This window comes from Podarcis erhardii (assembly GCF_964252035.2).
Source record: "Podarcis erhardii genome assembly, chromosome: 5".
Lineage (NCBI taxonomy): Eukaryota > Metazoa > Chordata > Lepidosauria > Squamata > Lacertidae > Podarcis > Podarcis erhardii.
Window position 1 is genome coordinate 62,476,675 of NC_138509.1, and position 18,059 is coordinate 62,494,733.

At 44.9% G+C, this 18,059-nt stretch overlaps 2 protein-coding genes across 3 annotated transcripts in view; one reads left to right on the forward strand and one right to left on the reverse strand.

The window, feature by feature from the left end:
- The window catches only part of IGF2BP2 (insulin like growth factor 2 mRNA binding protein 2), a 62,331-nt gene extending 51,999 nt beyond the window's left edge, over nt 1-10,332 (reverse strand). The window contains exons 1-2 of one of the 2 annotated variants that reach the window (XM_081863518.1): nt 9,820-10,332; nt 8,450-8,510 (exon numbers count right to left, since the gene is read on the reverse strand). In XM_081863518.1, the coding sequence (XP_081719644.1) occupies nt 8,450-8,510; nt 9,820-9,994 (236 nt within the window). In that variant the 5' untranslated portion in view covers nt 9,995-10,332. The remainder of the gene's footprint in view (nt 1-8,449; nt 8,511-9,819) is intronic. The other variant, XM_081863519.1, reaches the window with a different exon arrangement.
- Nucleotides 1-18,059, forward strand: part of SENP2 (SUMO specific peptidase 2) — a 303,654-nt gene that overhangs the window by 73,506 nt on the left and 212,089 nt on the right. The gene's annotated exons all lie outside the window — the stretch shown is intronic.

An 18,059-nucleotide genomic window follows, 5' to 3' on the forward strand; every position in this document is an offset into this window, starting at 1 on the left:
ACGGTGTCAGACACACACACACACACACACACACACACACAGGCAGTACCTCAGATAAGAGCAGATTTTCCAACTTTCATGTGCTAGGGCTAAGGAGACTTACAGATTTTCTGAACAGTGCTAGTTCAGCTTGAGTCACAGAGGCCACTGCAAGATTTCTAATTATCACCCCCCTTTTTCTTTTTTACAACCAGAGGTTCAAACAGGAACACACACTGCTGCTCTCACATTCTCTCTCAGCCTCCTAGAAACAGTTTGAAGTGCTCCTGCTCAGAGGTAGCCAACACAGTGCACTTCAGATACTGGACTCCCAACTCTCATCAGCCTCAGGTCAGTAGTTAGGAATGATGGGATCTGTAGTCTGGCTGCTCTGGCAACATCTGAAGGGCACCGTACTGGTTGCTCCCAGCTCAGTTTGTGAAGACCAATATCTCATCATGCACAAAGAAGAGATTGCTCCCTCCCATTTCCTATATTTTCACCTGGTCAAAAGGGGTGAGGGGGGTTGTTTAAATTTTGTCTTTATCTTCAAATACAGTAACGGATATAACTTCACCAGGAATCTCACACTAGAGATAGTTCATTGTGCTGAAATAAGAAGAGCAGTTCACAGTCACCTTTGTATTGCTTTGTGCTTAGGCAAACCTCAAACCCTTTAACTCAGTCTCCATGCTCCCAGTTTTCATTGCCCTTTCTTTTTCATTGTTTCATTTGCGCATACTTTGTACAAAAATTAGCCAGGCTGTCACATAGCACAACTTCAAATAAGCAAAGGGGGAAGCGTGTCAAGTTGATGAGACAAAGGCACACAGAGAGGTATTTCTGGTGATTCTCCTATACTTCCCTTCACCTAAAGAACTGCCAAAGTCCGAGCCTGGGCATCTTATGGAAGTTACGCAAGACCTTACTATCTGGTCTGGTATTTACAGACTGTAATTAAGAAAATCTAATTGTTCTAATCTGCCAGTTATCATAATAATTTTTCAGGAGGTTTGAAAGCTTAGCATGGATAAACACTTTAGAATACACCTAAAAATAGGAAGAATGAATTGTACAAAAGTATCTACAAGTCTTTATGATTTGGTCTGCACAGGGACTGTATACCTACTTGTGCACTTAAGTCTACTATGTGATCTTCCAGGCTTCTGCAAAATAGACTGGGACATCAAAGAAAAAACTCCAAAATCTGGACATCTTTTTTTTTGTGGGGGGAGAGTAGTTGCACTAGATACAAATAGGGGCATGAGGCATTGCTGAAGGAGATAACTGGATTAAAGAAATCCAGACAAAAGAGATTTCCAAAACAGAAGTGAATAAAGATTAACATCTTATTCATAACATCTCACAGAATGAGTCCATCAATATGAACAGCTTTAGCATTCATTTTAAAAGTCCGTAACTATTAAGTACAGTCCAATCTCTCCTTTCCTAACAGAAGGGTATTATAAAATCAAGTTCAGTCTACGTTTGGTTAGAAATGAACTGTGGTGTTGAAAAATGAATGGGGTTGCTTATAAGGTAAGAATGGAAATATTCAGGGAACTGGAATAGTTTCTCATAAGTCTCTAGTTAATGCAGGAAAGAAATTTACATTACACCTTCCCATTATGCACACTATAATGTTAATTTCACATCATTTTTGTATACTATATCATGGCTATGCTATGATTTGCTATAGATTTTCAAAGGCTATTATCCTATACCCTAAACATCTTCTCCAAGGGGTTGTACCTTTATGCTGGTAAAGAAAAAGCATTGTTGCCCTTTTCAACTGATGAATGAATGTTCAGATCAATGCGAATTAATATGTAGGAAACTAGAATGTGCAGGAACATATCAACTTTAAAATCATACTGAACAAAATTAGCCCAGAAGGAAAAATGCTTGTTCATGGCCTCAAGCTATATCACAATCTTGAAGGCACATAGAGGCAATGTTAGAAAGCGAGATATGAAAGCTAGGAGCTAAATGGCACCTTAAACCTAGGTTAAGGGCACAACAACAGAATGTCTAGGCACAGACATTATAACAAGAAGACAAAGCTGAAAATGAATGAACTGCAGCTAAAATATTATGTTAATTTTTCACATGGTCTAGTCCTTTCCCTACCCACCCACCCTAATATTCTTAAGAGGGTCTCTTCTCCAGACTTCAGAGAGTAGCTGGAAGTGGGGAGGCAGAAAAAGGTCCTCCTTTTCTTCCACTCTGCAGTTTTAATCTGAAATCTTAGGCGCAGTACTGCACCCAGAGCTCAGAAACTGCTCGTGCTAATGAAATTCCCTGTCACAAAATGTGCCTAGAACAATGGGAGTTTCGAACACTACGTAGACGGTGTTAAATAAAACTTGCACCAGCAAATCCAGTGTGAGAGTTGACAATCTTTCCAACTACTATAGTACCTTTTAACATTTCTTAAAACCACCCCTTTGGCCCATACAGGGATTTACAGCTTTATTCATTGGTTCAATAGTTAAGATGTGATGATATGTGCTGAGTTTATACATGTGACTAACACTAACTCCACAGTATCGGGTTCTGCACATATATATGCTTTTAAATGTATACAAATGGTGTCACTCATAACTAACATGAAAATGATACATCCACATCAATATATTCAGCAATCCTAACCCAATCAACTATACTCCCTGCACTCTCAGTGGCAAGGTTTTATTCAGCACATTTTATCAGTTATGTTTTTTAACATAGGATGACAAATGGTTGCACATGCACACCTTTCCAAAATTCCCACTGTAGAGAAGCTGGCTCTAAAAATAATGGACAAGAACTTAGAAAAACAAACTTCAGGATAGGGCTTTAACCATGTTGAGACCATTTGAAAATCATCACTGATTTTCATTTGTGCCACTAATGAAATAACTAAATGGAGTGTCAGATTCTCTTGCTACTATCCTGGACCAAGGACAGGTATTTTGGTTTACAGCACTGCCACTATTTCAAGCATAAGCAGATCCTTTGTATCACAAAATCACATTCAAGGGATAGAACATTTAAAAATATGGATTGTCTCTCTAGTAACCCTTAATATCCCTCCACTAGAATATTCACTGTTGACTTCTATTCACAGAATTCTCAAATTCTCCACAACTCCCTCATCCCTCTAACTTTTGTGTTTCTTTACATCCAGTTAACTACCACAGAAATGACTCACAGAAACAACATAATCCAGACCAGACACTCCAGTCACTCCTGGGGAACCAATTTTATAGTCTAAAAAATTGTTTTGTCGGATGGGAACGGTAGGTGATTCAACATGTTATAATTAAACAGAAGTCTCTCTCCTCTGTCTCTGTTTCGATAACACTCATTGAAACCATAGATCTGGTTTGCTTTAGGAACAACTCAATTACACAGCTGCAGTGGCGTAGGGTGGGTTGTCAGCACCCGGGGCAAGGCAAGTAATTTGTGCCCCCTAACCCGTGGATTTGTGCCCCCTAACCCTAACCCCCAGATGTTGTGCCCGGTGCGGCCGGCCCCCCTGCACCCCCCACGCTACGCCACTGCACAGCTGTAATTAACAAATATTTACTGACACATTTCTATGTGATTTATTTGAAAACAAGAGTTTTCAAATAAATTGTAAAATAGATTTGTAAAAGAGCACCACAAGACCACCATACATTAGCAAAATCAAGCTCAGTTTCTGATGCTTTAGGAAGACGAGAAAACTAACTGTTTCTATTACACAATAGTTTTTAAAATAGGATCACAGGAGCGCCTTGCCTTCATCCCATGAGGAACTGTTACAAATACATGAGAGATTTTCAGGATTCATACACTTCATTTCCAACAGAAATTATTTCCTTTAAGAACACATAACTTTTGGATGACTCTTCAAAGAGACCAAAAAAAGATTAACCAACTTTAAAATAACCATGTTACTAATTTCTTTTAATCTCTTAATGCAAATTAGCTGCAAACTAAAATTTATCAAGGCATTTTCAAATCTTCCATTCACTTACATTTTATGTCTTTTTATTTAGATACTGCAAATTCACTTTTTATGTTCTTAATATTAAATATTTTAGCCCACAAAATAACTTTTTTTCCCCAAATAGGAGAACAAGAACATTTTACACCAGTTGCTACATTACTGCTATATTTCCCCATGTATACGCTGTGAGTTTATACAAGTAAACTTTATCAGTTCTGTTCTACAGGAAAGCACAACATGATATTACTGCAAACTTTCCATTCAGGGTGTGCAACTAAATCAAAATCAGTGCTTAATGTAAAACACTTGTGTAAATTCTTCCATTCCAATAATAATTATACTTAGAAAGCTTCTAATTCATAAAAGTTCCTTAAACAAACTGGATTATTTTTTCATCAAATTAAATGTTCTGTAAAACATCTGGATTTAAAACACATTTTGAGGAGAGATATTTTATTTACCATTTCTGCAGAAAACAACAGAAGCAGAAAACAACAACATGAACACTTCCCTAAAACATTTGCACCCCAAGCACTGAAAACTGGCAATATTGAATTCATGAAATATATTAAGAGCCTTTTGTCAGCCTCTAGCCCCATGCCCCCAGAATTGTCATATGGCAGACACCATTTTCAAAGCTACCTCTGCCTGAGAGTCCTAGCTTGCTTGCTCACTAAGACAAAGAAAGGAGAGAGAGGCACCAGAACACAATGCAGATTAGCAAATCCAGATTGAATCCTCACATTCTTGCTACTTTCTGAAAACTTTGTTTTCTACTGCAAGAGTGGAAAGAATGAGGCGCTTCTATACACCAAGGCAAAGCTATATAACCCACTTAAATACACCATATCTGCAGCCTACTCTCTCTTGCAAATCCTAAGCATGTTTAACTGGAAATACGCCTCACTGGCTTTAACTGTAGAGAGCTAATCTGCTACAAAATACACACACATACCAAAATGTGGCACTTTACAAATGGACGTATTTATTGTGACATAAGCTTTTGTGGGTCAGAGTACACTTTGGCTCTTGGGTGTTATTTTTTTACTGATCTGGATGGAACAGACATTTTAAAAAGTTTAAGATAGTAGGCTTAAATCCAAATGGATTTGAGCAGAAATTAATTTAAGTTTAAAACATGGCATCGAGAGTAGCTTGAGGTGTCATACAAAGCAGGTTTCATTAACAAGTTATATTTTGATCAGACAGGTAAATACACACACTTGTGAATTTAAACATTCAGTCCAAACCTGACCATGAATCCCACCAAACAATGGCGAAAAATGACTCCTCGTTACAAAATTTCATGGTGTGAAAGGTACTTATTGTTTCTTAATATAAACATTTTTGCATTCTAATTAAAGAAGACCATATCTTGACATCTGATCTGGAAAGCTGTCCCAGAACCATCTCCATGTCTACACACAACCAACTTTCCCAACAAAGCCCATAAAAACATTTAGAAAGCTAACTGTGTTCAAGTGGTTTTGGAGCTGTTTGATGCAAACCTAGACTGAATTCGGAGATGGACATGCATTCAGCTTCTGAGAATTTAACATTAAGGAGCATTGTAATAGTCCTACTGAAACATATAGATAGCTCCCATACTCCAAATTGATTACAACTAATTATAGGACAATTAACTTTCAGAATCCTTAGGCATGACAGGCAGGTGAAAGGGTATTAGAACATAATTTTATTAATTTGTCTCCCTTGTTTCAACTCCCCCCCCCCAATGTTAATAATATCAAAGAATTTCCATTCTCGTGGCTTTTTTTTTTTTTTGGCATAGTAACAAGTTAAAACAAGTGTTGTGTTAGAAAAACAGAACTAATTGGGTGAAAAGCTGCTAATCATATGACACTAAATATTTGCACCAGTCTAACTACCTGAAATTATGTTCTGCAAATAGCAATCAGAATATCCAATCCTAAACTTGTTTACTTGCTGGTGTAGCAAATATTTGGAACTGACCACAGAGTGACAAGCTTCTCCCACTTATGCATTTAAAAAGAAAATAATCAAAATTTTCTGATGCATTCCTAATCCAGTGCCTACTTATTTGGGAGTAAGCTCCACTGAAGAGAGACAACTCAAGAGTAAGAATTAGCATGCACAGAATTGCATTAGCTTGGATTTCTTCTTCTAGCATTCAACACTTTTAGGAGTGAGCAGTGTTTTTTTTCTTTAAAAATGTTTAGGGGAACTCTAATTTTGACTCAAGAAAATCACCATTTTATAGTTCAAGTTGGGAAAAATTAATACAATAAATGGGCAAAAGTACAAAGATTCACAAAATGTTTAGGGGTATGTGTACCCCTGCGTACCCCCAGAAAAAAAGCACTGGGAGTGAGGATTTACCAATGAGAAGTATACTCTGTATACTTAGAATTGTTACTAATTTAACACCTACCAACAATACTGTGACCAAACAGAGTTTATTTCCATATAGCACATGACAAAATTAGGATGTTACAATTAGTTATGTGGAAAATAATAAAAACACTGAGGTACACTTAGAAAGTCTAGAATTTCTAAGCAGCTGTTGCAAATCAGTGTTTTTGCTGCTACAGACTAACACCAAGAATGCAGCTTACATGTAATCTCACAATAGTATTTCATTTAATGGTAAGGCATTTCTCATGTTCTGAAGCTACTCATACAAATGATCTGAGTAACAAGTTCCGGACTGCATAAGTTTTCTCACACTAAATATTCTCTCCACTTGATTATCACACTACCAAAATTCTATACAAATATTTTAAACACAACATTTCTCATATTTCTGCACTATTTCTTTTAAACTTCGGAGTAGTTTCTTTTAACTAAAGGCATCTATAGGGAATTCCATACAGTACTTCTTTTCAAACACCAGTTTCAACTTCAGTTTTTTAATCCTAAAACTAAACTGTGCATTTTGAGAAATTAACATGCCGAAGCTATTTCTTAAACGGAACCTCAAAAATATGTCTAGAGCTTGCACACTACAGTACTCAGGAAGTCAATAAATGTCTCTACACACTCAGGAACTGCATGTTCAATGCATCCCTCCAAATGCAAAGCAAATTTTACTACTCTGATGCAAAGCAGGTATGAAGTCAGAGCCTTCAACAATAATGGGTATTGGTATAACTAATTTTCCTGTGTACTACAAAGGCTTGCTACATTGCTTGTGATGAAGAATGACACTTGCAGGAGAGGAAAGGAAAGGAAAAAAGAGAAAGGCCACAAGCACACCCATTATGTCAGAGATTTGGAAACAGTCTGCAGCAGAACTTATGTGCTTATGTGTTAGACAGCTGCAGTGGTAAAAGAACAGTTGCTTATGCAGCAATATTCATAAAGCAAATTGGAATTCTACAGATCAGGAGCACCATACTTTATACATTATAATAACCTAAAATACCACAACTTTTTAAATGTGCTTTGCATGGAGTAAGAGAGAAAACCCTCAGATGAGGAAATACTACACAGCAATCAGAACAAAGACTAAATCAGAAGGCAACATTAACACCCCATATAAAATCACACACCTTCATGGATTACTGCCTTGTCTGCGAAGGGGCCTGAATAACTCCAAGAGGCTATGAGCCATGCCGTGCAGGGCCACCCAAGATGGACAGGTCATAGCTGAGAGTTTAGACTAAATGTGATCCACCTGGAGAAGGAACTGGCAATCCACTCCAGTATTTTGCCAAGCAAACTCCATGGACATAAAAAAGGAGAAGCTTTTAGAAGAAAGTGAGAGTTTCCAAGGCATGCTCTGGTTCATGGGGTCACAGAGAGTCGAACACGACTAAGACGACTAAACAACAACAACATAAAATCACACTTCTGCCATGGATCCATAAAAAAGCCCAAACTACTCCAAAGGAGTACAGGTCTTACAGGTTGTGTGGTAAGGTCCTTTGGCAACAAAGATCTCTGGAGTGTGAGGTAGGTGCAGCTTTAAGTTAAGGAGTAGCTTTTAACACTTCTTTAGCTCTGAATACAAACCAAGAGACACAGGGCATGCCATGGGCTTGCTCATTTTCAGTGAACTTTTGGCTGGTCAAAATAGGAACACTAAATGAATTGCTAAAAATGTTAGCCAGCTGCAGTCCTAGGCATGTTTACTTTAATGTAAACCTCCCCAAACCCCATCAAGTAAGGTTTTACTTCCAGGCAGTTGTGTGCAGGATTGTACTATAAATGGATTCTCAAGACGTCACAGGAAGCCTTTTGTTGAGGCATCATGACATTTCAAAGAAAATATCAAGTTGATGAATTGAAAACAATTCTTCACAACCGAATCCATACCGGAGGAAACACTCGATGGTTTCAAGAATGAAAACGACTCAAAAGCACCAAAAAGAGATAGAGAGGCAAACATGCAGCTAGCTACTAAACAACATACCGCACCACAGCCTAAACTTAAGTGACGCAACCTCGCTCTGTTTCTGGGTCATATGAGTAAATCGACAGTAGTAAACAAAAGAACATGAAAGTACTTACCTTAATTTTTTAGGGACAGAATAATCCACTTCCATGACTTTGCCATGCAACTCCGCTTTACCTTAAAAGTGGGGAAAAGAAACAGAAATGTGGAAGCGTTGTGCTGCTCAGAAATAAAACCCGACTAGAGCTGAGGGAGGGTGGCACACTTCTTGATTTGCCACAATCCACGGCAGAGCGAGGACTGTGGGGAACGTAGCATCAGGCATCAGTTTTGGGGTGAGAACTCCTTGAAAGTAAGTTCCAGCTCTGAAAGGATTTTAAGCACTTTGTGAGGGAAGTGTCTATATTCGGGGTGGGCGTGGGGGGCACAGACTCCTTTTGCCCAAAGGAATTACCCCTCCCTCTGCCCGTGAAACCATCCTTTTGACCTATTCCTTGGCTCAGTCCTTTTGATCTGAAAGTTGGGAGCGTTCACATGAACACGCACTCCGAGGCGGGAGAATACTGCGCGTCCGGCTCCAGTACCGCCCCTCAGCTCGAAGCCTTCTACCCCACACTGTTCGTATGAATGCCCCGCGAACTACCGAGGAGCCGGGCAGCTCATCCCCACGCCGGAGGGCTCTTGCGTGGGTGAGCTCGCCCTGCCTGATCTTCCTGCCCCCCCGATTCCACCCAAGAAACGGCCCGGCCGCGCGCATCAGCGAAGGGCCATCCGGACTGCGCGCTGCTCTCCGGCCGGCCTTTCCCGGCGGCTTCCAGCCTGGCCCACTGAATCCCGGTGGCCGGGCTCCCTCCCGGGGCTGGGCCAATCCCCCCCTCCGGCTGCTCCGGCCTTGGCTCGGCTCACTCGCGGCGCAGCTGCCGGCCCCAGGGCTGCGCGTCGCTCGGGCCCCCAGGCACGTCTCGAGCTCTTTGCTCCGGGTCCCCGTCGAGTTGGGACAGGGCACCTCGTAGAAAGGTGCCCGAGATCTAGTGGGTGCCACGAGAGCTGGAGGGAGCCGTCCCCAGCGCCCGGGAGCCGCTCAATAAAATCGGAGAAAAAAATCAGCGAAAAATCCCTCCCTCGCCCGCCGGGCCGCTCGCCGGAGCGCCGCGCGCGCGAAGGGGCGCACGGGGCGCGGGGACCGGCTCGCAGGCTCCCAAGGAAGCATCGCCCTCCGAGGGGAAGAGAGAACCCCGTCGGTCGGCAGGGACCCCCGATCGCCGGAGGTGGTCTGGGTCAAGCGGGGAGCCCCCTTCGCCGCCACCGACTCCCGCCCGAGCGGGGATTCCCCTGGCCGCGCAAGCTGCCTCGCGGGCTCCGAGGGGCCTCGACCAACCCGGGGGAAGGAAGGGACGGCAGCCGAGGGGGGTGGGGGGAGCAAAGTAAGCGGTCTCCGCCGCGCACGCCCCCCGACCAACGCGGAGCGCCGCGCCTGCAGGCTTACCGGAGAGGGTCTCGATGGCGCGGATGGCCCAGTTCTGGTCCGGGTAGTCCACGAAGGCGTAGCCGGACTTGAGCAGGACCTGCCCGGTGAGGGGCAGCTTCCTGTCGCCGAAGAGCTGCCGGAGCTCCTCGGCAGTCACGGCCGGGCTCAGGTTGCCGATGTAGAGCTTGTTCATCGTCCGCCTCTTCGGGACGGGGGGAGGGACCGAGCGAAGCCGAGGCCGCCGCCGCGGCCGCCCCCTCCTGCTCGCCGGCCGCCCACCTACCTAGCGGAGCCACCCAAGCCACTGCCTCCCCGCCAGCCGGCCCGGCCCAGCGCGCTCCTCCAGCCGCTCTCAACAGCGCCCCGCAGCCGGGCGGGCAGCGAGCGAGAGAACGCGCGGGCGGCGGGCAGGCGGGCGGAGCCCAGCCCAGCCCAGCCCAGCCCCACGCGGACCCTCCTCCGAGCTCCGGGTCGCTGGGGCCCGCGTCTCCCACTCCCGGGACCGGCAGGAGGCAGCGCGTCTGGTGCAGACCTGGCCCGGGCGCCCGCCGAGAGATGGATGGAGCGGCGCGCTGGGCGAGCCGAGCCGAGTGCCAAGCAAGCGCCGCCCCCTCGCTCCTCTCCTCTCCTCTTCGCCCGGAGCACGTGGCCACGTGCCGCGCGGGGATGCAGCCCCGGAGCCGAGCGGGCGAAGCCTTCGCTCCCGCCTGGAGACTCGGCGCGCCTCTCGGCGGACGGAGGCGGCAGGAAGAAGAAGTCCTGGCCCACGCCGAGGCCGGCGGTCCCGGGCAAGCCTTCTTCCCGGCAGCGGCGGGGGCGCTGGAGTTGCAAGAAGAAGCGATGCTTTTTCAGGTCATTCATGAGCCAGATCGTAAAAGAGCCCCAGATAATGATGATGATGATGATAGTAATGATGGTGATCTAAAACAACTGGCAACTTTTTTTTTGCGCGCGCTCGCTGGGTGCGCATGAGCGCAGGGCGACTTAGTTTTACCCAGTCATAGGACAAGCGGGTCATGTTTACGTGCGGGTGTGTTTATTAAGTCTGAATGCCCCTGGAGGGCAACAAAAAGCCTTGTTTACTTTCTCTGCTTGGCAGGATTCTGAAAGCGAGCGCGACTTTCCCCCGTAGCCCACGTTTCTCCGCTGGGTTTGAGTGAGATTTCTCTCGCGCGCGCTCTGCCTGTGTGTCTCTGTCTCTGTCGGCGATTATAGCCTATCAGAAAAGGCGAAGGATTGCTGTCCTGCGGGCAAGCCGCGCTCTACCTCCTGCTCGCCCACTTCCGCATTCACGCGGCCCCGTCCAGGTCCGGGGATTCCCAGCTCCGCTTTCGATGGAGGGAAACTCTGCCCAAGTCCAGGGGCTCATCTGGGACGATTTATTAGAACGGAGGTGTTTGGGCTCCAGTGAAACCGGAGTCAGTGCGATTTTGAGACTACCGTCTCGATCCCATGCGGCGTTTACTCGGGAGCAATTTCTCTTGACTTCCATGGGAAGATGCGCTCAGGATGGTGGCGCGACTGTGTTGAAAGTATCCTGACCGAGATACAAGGGCTCAGCTGGGGAAATAAGAGCAGCGTTGTGAAGAAGATGCCCACCCCACCCCCTCTCAAGACGGCGGTGGCGCCTGGCTATCCAGTCTGTGAATGAGCAGTGGCAGAAGAAGCACGATGATGGCCACGTGTAGGGGAGAGGGGCTCTAGTTCAGTGAGGGGGGAGGGCATCTGCTTTGCTAGCAAAAGGCCCCAGGTTCAATGTCCGGGTAGGGCAGGGAAAGTGATCTGCGTGAAAAACCCTGGAGAGCTGCTGCTGGTCAGTATTGACGATCCGTGGCTAGAATGGGCAGACGGACGTTCCTGGAGTTTCCATTTCCCCTTTGCAGAAGGCTCAGCAGTCCTGTCTGCTGTGAAGCCCCTCTGTCACAACTACCCCTCGGTGGGGGAGACGCTTCCCCTGAATTTCTTGGCTGGGTAAATAAAAGCAACGCGGCGGCGCGTTTCCGCCCACCTTTAAAGATGTTCGTGGCGACGTCACGGGCGGATCCGCTGCACGGACCATCTCCTTCCCGTTATTCATGTCTGTCGGGATTAGCCACAAGGTGCTCGGAAGAGGAGCCAAAGTTAGAGGCATCGTTGGCGAGGAGATAGGAGGGCTCAACGAAGTTCTTCTGCGCAGGCTCCGAAAGATTAATGGAAGATGCGTTGCGCCTCGTCGTGTTTCTGTGCATTTCCCATTCATCCCGAGTGAGCTTGTGAAAGACATCTTTCACAGCCCAAGGAATTGTGTTATGATGCTGAAGTTGGTTCTTGGCTCCAAACGCTCTGTTAGGGCCAAGAGAGTAGATTGCACGTATTTCCCAGGCAGTTTAGGCTTGGGCTATTTTATTTTATTTTTTTACTTTTTAAATAAACCTCCCCCTCCCCTCTTCTTTTTCAAAACATTTTTCAAAAATACATTTTATGCTGCGGAAAGATTGGATCTGCCCACTGAGCAGACATGGTCTTGGAACCATGCATGAGTCAGAGTTGAGCCCCCCTCCTCCACAAATAATAAACAATACTTTTTAAACCAAGAAACAATTGGACTATATTTTCAGTTATATATATAGACTGAAATCACAAGACTAATAACTAAGTGCTCATTGCCTCTAGCTACTTATTAATCAGAAATATTTCATTTATTTTGACCCTTGTCTAGATAACAGAAAAGGATATTTAAATAAAATAATATTGCATTAAAAAAATTAAGGCTAACTGGATTTACTGAAACATCCCAAAGAAAGTGTTTATCTACTGCAGAGCTTTCCAAACTTTTCATGTTGGTGATACACTTCTTAGACATGCATAATTTTGCAACACAGTAAATCAGTTTTACTAGCAAGTCGGAGGTTAAACAAGCCCATTTCCAGCCCCGGGAGGAATGTGGGGAGCATTCATGCGACACACCTACACACTACAGCAGATACACTAATGTGTCGCAAAACACAGTTTGGAAAGCTCTGGTCTATTGACTGTTGCATTAATGGCTCACCTTTTCTCCAAAGGAGCACAAGGTGTCATACATGGCTCTCCCCCTCTCAATATCATCCCCTTATTTGTTTGTTAGACAAATAGAAAAGACCAACTCTGCATTTTGTAAGGATCTTAAGAGGGACTGCAAGAGACACCTTGCAGATAATGAGCAGCTCCATCCTCTGCATACTTATTCAAAAGTCAGTACTTTGTTCAAGAGGCTATATTTGTTCCCTTGTAAATTTGAATAGGATTGCAGCCCTATTAAAAGTGTGACACTGCTATTGCTTTTTGGTATTCCCCACCACCACTAATGAACCAACATGGTTACCTGATTTTTATTTTTATTTTGTCTTTACATGTGTGTTAACAAAGTTTGTATACATTGTATTTAACGCCTTGTTTTTCAACCAAAACCAGCTTCTGAAATCGCTTAGAACAAAAGGAGGCTGCTAAGTGAAAATGCTAAATTGCAAATTGTCAAGAGGTTCAGTGCTATCACCTGTGGCTTGTGTAGGACAAAGGTTTTCTTAAAATTACGCTACATGTTTGGGAGGAAGCATGCACAGACAACCCACAAGTAGCATTGGAGAAGGTTTGAATACCACTGTGTGGAATAGAGCTGTCATAGTGTCACCAGACCAGAAGACTCCAAACAAGTGGGGCACCTTGCTTCTTGCATGAGGGAATCAGCTGTTAAGCAAAGGAGAGGGCCAAAGACCCATGGACAAGTGGGACTCACAGCAGACATCTCACAGAGCTAACCTTGGCTCCCATCTGGTAGCTCAGTGGAAGAAGAGCCCTCAAATTGGAAAAAGGCGACTGCAATTCAAGCCTTGTCATGTGGGAAACTTTAGGTTGATGTCCGCAAGGCAAGACACTGCTGCAGAAGATGACCAGCTCAGGGGCTTCCAAGTAGCTCCACACAGTGACCGTCAAACAAAACTAGTCTAGATGTGGCACAGGACCATTAGCACCAGAATGTATCTGGCCTGGCACAGCCCCAGGGGCAGCTTACATCACTGCTGCCATATTCTATGGAGAAGAACTGGGCAGCTCCAGGGGAGGAGCACTTGTAAAAGATTCACTCTAGTTGGCTTCTATATGTGGGGTGTTGTATGGGAGGTGAGCTACTGATTAAATATTCCTTTATTCCCACCAGCCCAGTTTACTCCTGGAAAAACTATAATAAAGCAGATTTTCTCTTAAAGGGTTACAGCTGTTTCTAGGAAATCCATCCAATCCACAACTTTTTCCTCCATATTCAGAAGTACATTATGTTGCATTCATACTTGCTTGGGTCAATATTCCACAACATATTTTCATTTAATATATACCAGTATACAGTATATATATTTGCAGTTCACTATGGGAACAAGTATGGTCTATAATGACTAACACACACTCTGCAGGATTTCAGACAGGGTTCTTTCCTAGCTCTACTTGGAGATGGTAGAGATTTAACCAGGGACCTTGTGCATGCAAAGCATCCCCTGTAGTTCTCTGCTAACTTGCTAACTGCTGCCACATTCCCAAAATTTCTCCAGTCTCTTTTCTAAGTATGGCTTTGAGCAACACAATGTTTCGGCTAATTCCTCTTTTTATGTGTGACTGATTAGTCATGAAACCTATGTGATTCAACTTGGGCTACAAACACTTCAGGTTACAGACTCTGCTAACCTGGAAGTAGTACCTTGGGTTAAGAACTTTGCCCCCAGAGAACAGAAATCGCACGCCGGCAGCGCAGTGGCAGCGGGAGGCCCTATTAGCTAAAGTGCTACTTCAGGTTAAGAAAGGACCTCTGGAATGAATTAAGTTTGTAACCTGAGGTGCAGTGGTGCCTCGGGTTAAGAACTTAATTCATTCCGGAGGTCCGTTCTTAACCTGAAACTGCTTTTAACCTGAGGTACCACTTTAGCTAATGGGGCCTCGCGCTGCCGCTGCGCGATTTCTGTTCTCATCCTGAAGCAAAGTTCTTAACCCAAGGTACTGTTTCTGGGTTAGCGGTCTGTAACCTGAAGCGTCTGTAACCTGAGGTACCACTGTACTACTGTACTGGGCAATTCTTCCAAGGTTGGTTTTGGTCCCAGCACTCTCTAGGCAGAGACTCCTCCTTGGCTATTAAATTACAGAGTTGGTAAGTCTCTTTTTCTGCTACAGTGAGCTCAAGTCACTCTAGGAGTGACTGCCAGACTACAGCTGCCAGACTCACGAAACACCACAAGAGTGCGCTGTGTGAACATGAAATCTATGTGCTGCTAGCATTCTAGTGCATGCAAATAGTCACCCAACTAGCACTGCACATTGCACATAGCATTTCCACACTTTGCAAAAAGGTAGAGAAATTGCAGGTGATAATGGTACACTTATTGCAGAGGTAGGCAGAAGATAAGGTTGTGCGCTCACCCCACCCTTTCCCCCTTTAAATTTTGACAGCTGAAATAAAGCATGGTTGGGATGATTAGGAATTGAACTTTGTGTGGAAGGACTGTGAGCTCAGTTCAGTTCCAGTAATCAAAATAAATTCTTGTCCTCAAACTCAGACAGGTGCTCAGGGCAACACCTTTCAGCATGATAACCACTGATGATTGACATAGGTGTGGTCCCGCCTACATGGGTGGGAGGAGATAAAGCTCTCTGGCCCATCAGAAAGGGTTCTCACCCCTGATCTCCAAGAAGAACAGGAACAGCAAGGTGCTCTAAAAAAGCTGCCCAATATATACAGTAGATGCTGAAGATCTGGCATGTTGCTGAATCCACGTATTAGATCAGGATAGGAAGACAGCTAAAAATGTGAGCTTCTGAAAATATTGGGGATGTACCAGCCACGTAAGCTCTGGAAATTAATTGTGGCCCATCTATTTCACTGCAACAGTGAAATGATAGAACCCATGATAGAAGTAGATGGTTTTTGGAATTCTGCAACTGATTATGAAGCTTACAAATGGGACCTGAAAATCTAGCAGTGTTCAGTGCTGCTTTCAGTGTTCCAGTTAGCCATTCATACTTTCTTTCAGTAAATTGTTCCCCTGCCCCTTGTCCCATCCAAGTCAGCATTTTATGACCACCAAGCATGGCATGCCCACTTCTCACTTAGCTGTTTCTGCAGTCTCTTCTCCTTTTATCTATCCCCCTTTTGTGCTTTGGCAACCTTGGTGTTCCCCAAGCCTGTTGGTATTTCACTCCATAGATGATTCTGTTTTGGCTGCATAAGCAACAAGACTCACCTGTGAATGCCAAAGTAGACAGAAGGGTGTAACTTTAGGAACTGATGCCTATGTTCATTGTTTTCCTCTTCCCTGAGGTGCATGGGATGTTAGGGGAGGGGCAGTACCTCTGGGACGCAGGTGGCGCTGAGGTCTAAACTACTGAGCCTCTTGGGCTTGCTGATTGGAAGGTCAGCAGTTCGAATCTGCATGACGGGGTGAGCTTCCATTGCTCTGTCCCAACTTCTGCCCACCTGGCAGTTTGAAAGCACACCAGTGCAAGTAGATAAGTAGATATCGTTGTGGCAGGAAGGTAAATGGCATTCCTGTGTGCTCTGGTTTCCGTCAGTGTTCCGTTGTGTCAGAAGTGATTCAGTCATGCTGGGCCACATGACCCTGAAAGCTGTCTGTGGACAAATGCCAGCTCCCTTGGCCTGAAATGAGACGAGTGCCGCACCCCAGTCGCCTTTGACTGGACTTAACTGTCCAGGGATCCTTTACCTTTTAAACCTTCAGTACCTCTGGGGCAGTTTCTCCCCCTTTGGTCCTCACCCTGCACTCATCTCTCACCTGTGGCGCCTAGTAACAACAGCGGCCATACCCAGGAACAGCTTTGACTGGTTGGCTAAATCAGGTGAGGGTAGCGGATGGGTCTCAGACCCTTTGTGAGTTAAGGACTTCCTCTGCATGGAAAGATAGGGTCTGGCGGATTGAGCGGATGTGACCAATAGTGGGTTCTGTGGTCAAGAAGGTGGTTTCAGCACATGCTGTAGAAGGAAGTGAGGAAGAGGTGAGGTTCTTTACCCTGGGAAGGTAGCCCATCTAGAAGGAAAACTGATCCTATACCTCCACTGCCTTGTGGGATATCCTTGGGAGAAAATGCTGAGGAGTAAACGTTACCCAAATCCAGAGTGTAGTCACTTAGATAGTTGGCTTCTTGTATGTCTGCTTCTGGCAACTCCTGCAGCCAAGCTGGTATCAAACATATTGTTCTGCTTTCCTTTGGACCACATCAGTGAGGCTGAGATGTGGGTCTTACCATTTGGGCAGCCCAAGACCTCCATACATGCTGCCCGGGCTTGTACCCTAGGGAGGTCACTTTGGTGCTGCTAAAAAAGCGGTTTGACTTCACCCCTGGAAGCACACTCCTGTCTCATGAGACAGATGCCAACAAATGTCCTCTACCCTCCAAACCCATTTTTCCTTTTGTATACCTTCTTTAGGATTCTAAACGTGTGGGCTGGAATATATACATTTTTAATCTGTGTACAGTGCTTAATACGCTTTAGGCAAGTTATAAGTGATAAGAAAACAGGCCTAACAACTGCTACACCAGAGTTTTGGGATCACAACTCCTTTTGGAGGTGAAGCGGCAGCAAAGTGTAGGGCCTAACATGCGTACCCAGTGAGTTTTTGCTTGGGTGTGCATATGGAAGATCTTGCAAGTGGGCACTTTTAGTTTCAAAAATGCTGCTGTGGAGTACGAAGAAACATTTGTGCCGTATTCAATGTTTTATATAGCGCCGCCTCCACCTTTACTGGGTAAGTGGTTGTCAACCATTTGTCTTCATAGGACAATAGCTTTGCAGCATTATTTCTGGGTAGTTTGGATTGCATCCATGCCGGTAAATGTAAGGGCAAAGTGTCCTCTTCATGCTCTGCTGCAAAGCCTGGGCAGGCCTAGGGAGGCTATTACGTCTTGACAGTATGAATACAGAACAGCAATCAAGAATTAGCTTCCTTGATTGTAGGGGTTTGCTTGACATTGTATAGTCAGTACCTCTACTGCCTGATGGGCCCACTCTCAATTTGTTTCATCAGCTTTCATGCACGCTGAGTAAAGTGGGCTGTAGAGGCAACAGGTTTATATATGGCAACTGGCACACACATCAATGATGATATGGGGTTATGGTAGTTTTCAAAAAGAGCATGGTGTCCCTAGGTGCTTGGGGGCTTCAGCTGCACAACAGAGTTGTTAACAGAACAGCATCCTTACGATTCTCATGAAGCCTGGCAAATAACCAGAAGGCAACTTTACAT